This window comes from Benincasa hispida, chromosome 3 (assembly GCF_027475165.1).
Source record: "Benincasa hispida cultivar pf3 chromosome 3, pf3_genome.v1.1, whole genome shotgun sequence".
Classification (NCBI taxonomy): Eukaryota; Viridiplantae; Streptophyta; class Magnoliopsida; order Cucurbitales; family Cucurbitaceae; genus Benincasa; species Benincasa hispida.
Window position 1 is genome coordinate 6,575,054 of NC_143480.1, and position 4,951 is coordinate 6,580,004.

The following is a 4,951-nucleotide window of genomic DNA, read 5'->3' on the forward strand; positions in this document are numbered from 1 at the left end:
CACATCTTTGTGCAACCTAACCAATAATCCAATCACAATTTGGTCATGTGGCAACAATTTTTGTATGTTTGTATTAGTTTTTGTTATGTGATTGAATAGATTTGCATGTAGGAAGATGGATGCAACCTAAATTGCACTCGAGTATTACACATATACAAATCTACTTATCAACCATTATTATTTCAAAGAAAAAGATCTTAAACGCAACCTCTCTATACTTGAGATCTAGAGTCGTTTGCTGGCAAGGACGGTCGGAGCTATGGCTACTCTCTTTCCTTGAACCAAGAATTTGAACATGACAAATGTTTTCAGGCGCATAATGTTGGATGTTGCTGAGGTAGTTTGGAAGGACAAAGCGGCTCAACTAGAGAGCCAAGAATGTGGCTAAGTTGTCTCACTTGAGAATTCCGAAGTCGGGCTTTGCAGTAGCAAGGATTTCTTCTTCTCCAACATATTATGCTGCTAGACTTGTGGTAGAATGGAAGTAGGCCATCTCTGACATACTTTTCTTCTTGACTCTATTAGATTGTGGGGCTTGTCTCTCAATTGAACTCATACGTGACGGGTTACACCAATCTTTTCACAGAACACCCAATTGTCACATCATATTTTTTCAGGAAAATAATTATAAATGGAAAAACTGTCGAAAATATTTACAAAATATAACAAAATTTCAAACTCCATCAAGTGTCTATCAGTTCTATCATAGATAGAATCTTGCTATATTTTGAAAATATTTTGGTTTATTTTGCTATATTTGAAAACCATTAATTTTTTGGTATGATGTTTTCATTTTTTTTTAATTTTTCTTAAATAGCTTTGAATTTTTCCTAATGTATGTAGTTGGTGATTTGTCAGGGTGTATAAATAGATGGGGTGTATGGTGTGTGCTAATGCCACAAGTACTCAAACGAGAGCTACAGCTCAGGCCAAAAAAGCAAATTTTATAAAGAGAAAGAAAACATGATTAGTGTAAAAGAACTAGTAGAAAAGAGCTCCATAATCACAATCCCACAAAACTTCATTCGTTTGGATCAAGAGCCTTCTTCTACCTCCGATCCTTCAACCTTCCCCACTCCTCCAACCATTGACATGACCCGATTACTCTCATTGCAACATTCCCGCTCGGAGCTTCTCAACCTTCACTCCGCTTGCAAACAGTGGGGATTGTTTCAGGTAACGACGTCAAGTAACCAGATCTCTATATTTCTATAATCATATAATATTGTCTAAATTGATCATGTACGTATATATATATATATATATATAATGTTTAGTTGGTGAACCATGGGGTTAGCTGTTCGTTGTTGGGAGAGCTAAAGCATGAGATTGAAGAATTTTTTGAGCTTCCATTAGAAGAGAAGATGAAATATGGTATGAAAAGTGGAGAAGTTGAGGGTTATGGAACAGTGGTTAGAAGCATGGAACAGAAACTTGATTGGGGAGATAGATTTTACATCATTACTAATCCTCTTTCAAGAAGGAAACCCCATCTTCTTCCCCTCCTCCCTTTATCTTTAAGGTCCTATTTCTCTCTCTTCTTTCCTTCTTTTCCCGGACTCCGCTCTATTGGATAATTATTTCATCTTGTAAAATTCAATTTATAATTACTATTTGAAAACTTGAAAAATAACATCAAATTATACAAATAAATGGAGAAAAAAGTAACGTAAATTTCGAAAATCAATCAACATAAAACAAAATATATTATCATTTTGTTTTTAAAAACTAAAATTTATAATTAAAAACTACTTCTACATGTTGGTTTCATCGTTTTTATAATTTCTTTTTCTTTCAAAATTCAATACAAGTTCTGAAAACTAATTTTTTTTTCTTCTTCTTAATTTCGTATATGACCATTGAAAAGAAAGGATGTGAATACATGCAGAATTTAAAATAAAATAAATTTAAACAAAAAGCCATTGATATATAATTAGTTTTTTTTTTTAATTTTAAAAATAAGCCTATAAATATTATGGGATTCTACGTTTTCTTATCTAATGTTTTTAAAAACCAAAAACGTATAGTTTACACAAATTTAATTATGTTTCTTTAAGAAATGTGAAAATTATAGTTTAAAAATTGAAATGGAAACAAACATAGATTGCGGAAAAAAGAAAAAAGACGTAATCGATACTTGTTTATGGTTGCAGAAATGCGTTGGAATGGTACTTGAAAGAGATGAAAAAGATAGCTATGGCGTTGTTCAGGATGATAGCCGGAAATTTGGAGATAGAGGTGAGAAAGGTGGAGGATTTGTTTGAAGATGGAATGGAGGCGATGAGGATGTCGTATTATCCGCCATGCCCGACACCGGAGTTGGTGGTCGGTCTGAGGCCGCACTCGGATGCGTCGGGGCTGACCATCTTGAACCAGCTCAATGGAGTCGAAGGCCTCCAAGTTAAGAAAGATGGCATTTGGTTCCCTGTCAGTTTCATCCCAGATGCCTTCATTGTCAACGTTGGAGATATTCTTGAGGTTTATATTCACTATCCACCCTCTCATTTCATTTCCTTTAGCCTTTCTTTAGTAACTATTTCCCTTTTTTTATTATATTTTTAAAAATAAGGATTTTTTCTTTTGTAACTTTTGTTGTTATTTTCTTTCTTTTTTTTTTTTACTAACTCAAGAAAAACAATAATGAAAAAATATATATATATTCTTATCTTTATACATTCCTTCAACCATAAAGGCAAAAAATAAAAATAATAATAATAATATTTGACAACTTATGATTGAACACTTGAATAAGATTCGAATATTTTTCAAGGGTTAAATTTATGCGTGTTTTTATTGGGTGGAACTGTAATTGATTACTCGTGGAAAGTTTGGTAGTGACACTATTAAAAGGATCAAGCTTTTTAAACTTGATGGTCCCATACTATGATAAAAGTACAAACTTTTATTCAATTTGAATATAATTTTGAACAAGTTTCTGGAAGCTGGTTTCTACTTTTGACACAACTATAAGCTCTACATATTTAGTTTGTCAAAGGTCCTTTTATAAAGTTTTTGAATCTCTATTCTATTTCAGGATAAAAATTCATGTACACGATGTCAAAATATAATTTTTTACATAACTTCTTGCATTTATATTTGAGTTACATATTAAAAAATGAGTACGGTATATTTATATAATATTTGTATTCGTGTAATCTTTTTTTAGAACTTTTTTGGAAAGCTTTATTTGTTGTTTTAAAATTTTCATCGTGATTTTGAGAATGACAATTTTAAAAATCGGTAATTGATATGATCTTTTTTAAAGGTCGAAGCTTCGATTTTTCATGATCATAGTTACCAAATCCCGCTTGTGCGTAAAAGAAAATTCTTTTAAAAGGTTGTTTCTCTCTGATTTTGTTTGTTTGTTGTTTATGTTTTTTTGGTTATCAGATAATGAGCAATGGACTTTACAACAGCATTGAACACAGAGCAACAGTGAACTCAGAGAAAGAAAGAATGTCAATTGCAATATTCTACAATCCAAGATTTGATGCTGAAATTGCACCATTAACTGCTTTTCAAAACCCACCTTTGTTTAAAAACATTCTCATGGAGGATTATTTTAAGGACTTTTTCACTCAATCTTTCAATGGAAAATCTCATTTGGACAGAATGAAAATCCCAACAACTCATCAACCCAATCCATATACTTAAATTAATCTCACTTTCCTCCTTAAAATATCAACTCTTTCTGTAATAAATACAAAATTAACAACTTGGGTTTTTTTTTTTCTATTAAAAATAGGAATAAGTAAAGTACGGAGATTTGAACTTCAGATTTAGAAGGAAAAAAAAAAGTGCATATTAAGATTGTTATTATTGTGTGTAATATTGTTCTACATGTGTGTACCAAATCAGGAATAAGAATACTGTGTGTATTCATGTATTTGTATTATTTGATTTTATAGATTTAAATTTTTTTTTATTTTAGTCTTAAAACATTTGTGCTGGTTATCTCGGTTCCTGTGATTAATATCAACTTTTTGTATTGGATTTGACATAAATAATATTGCATGATATCTCGTGTATTATTGCTCATATCTCATTCGATAATCATTTTTTTTTTATTTTTGTTTTTAAAAATTAAGCATTTGAACATTATCTCCACCTTTGAATTTCTTCCTTTGTTGTCTATTTTTCACCAATGGTATAAAAAATTAAGTCAAATTTTGAGAACTAAAAAAAGTTATTTCAAAAAGTTTTTTTGTATTTTGAATTTGGCTAAGAATTCAACCATTGTAGTTTAAAAAATGCAAATCATTATAAGAAATGTGAATGGAATAGGTTTAGTTTTGAAAAAAAAAAAAAACAAAAAAAATCAAATGATTACCAAATGAGGCCTAAAAGTTATGAGTTTAGATTAATCACGAGAGAAAAAATGTTTTTTTAAAAAAGTAAATTTTATTTAAATTCTTTTGATAAAAATTGTTTAAATTAAATTCTAAAAGTGTTTTAAAAGCTATTTTGATTGATTGTCAAATACTTCAATTTTTTTCAACATGACTTATTTGAAAAGTTAAATCAAACATACTATATAATTAATACAACCAAGAAAACAATTTTTTTTTTTTTTTTTTTTTTTTTTGCAATTCAATATCTTTGCATAATAAAAATGTTACAATGAATAATAAATTTAGAGAATATTAGAAAATATAAAAATTAAAAAGGGTAATTAGGAAAGTGTTGGAATTAAATTAAGATTAAAATATAACTTTCTGTTTATGGTCATTTTTCGATAAAGTAATGAGTAGTTTCAAAGTGTAACTTAAGAATTGACATACATGGCAATGGCATAATTTATAAGGATTAGTATAGAGGTGATGTTCCTATTCGATTTGTTGCACGTGGTAATACTTTTTAAATATTCATGAATAACAATTAAATATTTATGAATGACAATCTTTTTGTATATCAATAAATAAATCATAAAAATAAAGTATAAAATTTTGAA

General features: G+C 29.3%; 1 protein-coding gene across 1 annotated transcript; it reads left to right on the plus strand.

The window, feature by feature from the left end:
- The first annotated feature begins 894 nt into the window (after nucleotides 1-894).
- LOC120074368 (oxoglutarate-dependent flavonoid 7-O-demethylase 1-like) lies at nucleotides 895-3,939 on the plus strand. The gene is made up of 4 exons (XM_039027465.2): nucleotides 895-1,176; nucleotides 1,278-1,522; nucleotides 2,154-2,478; nucleotides 3,391-3,939. The coding sequence occupies exons 1-4, from the start codon at nucleotides 964-966 to the stop codon at nucleotides 3,652-3,654; spliced, it is 1,047 nt and encodes a 348-aa protein (XP_038883393.1). The 5' UTR covers nucleotides 895-963; the 3' UTR covers nucleotides 3,655-3,939.
- The last annotated feature ends 1,012 nt before the right edge of the window (nucleotides 3,940-4,951 follow it).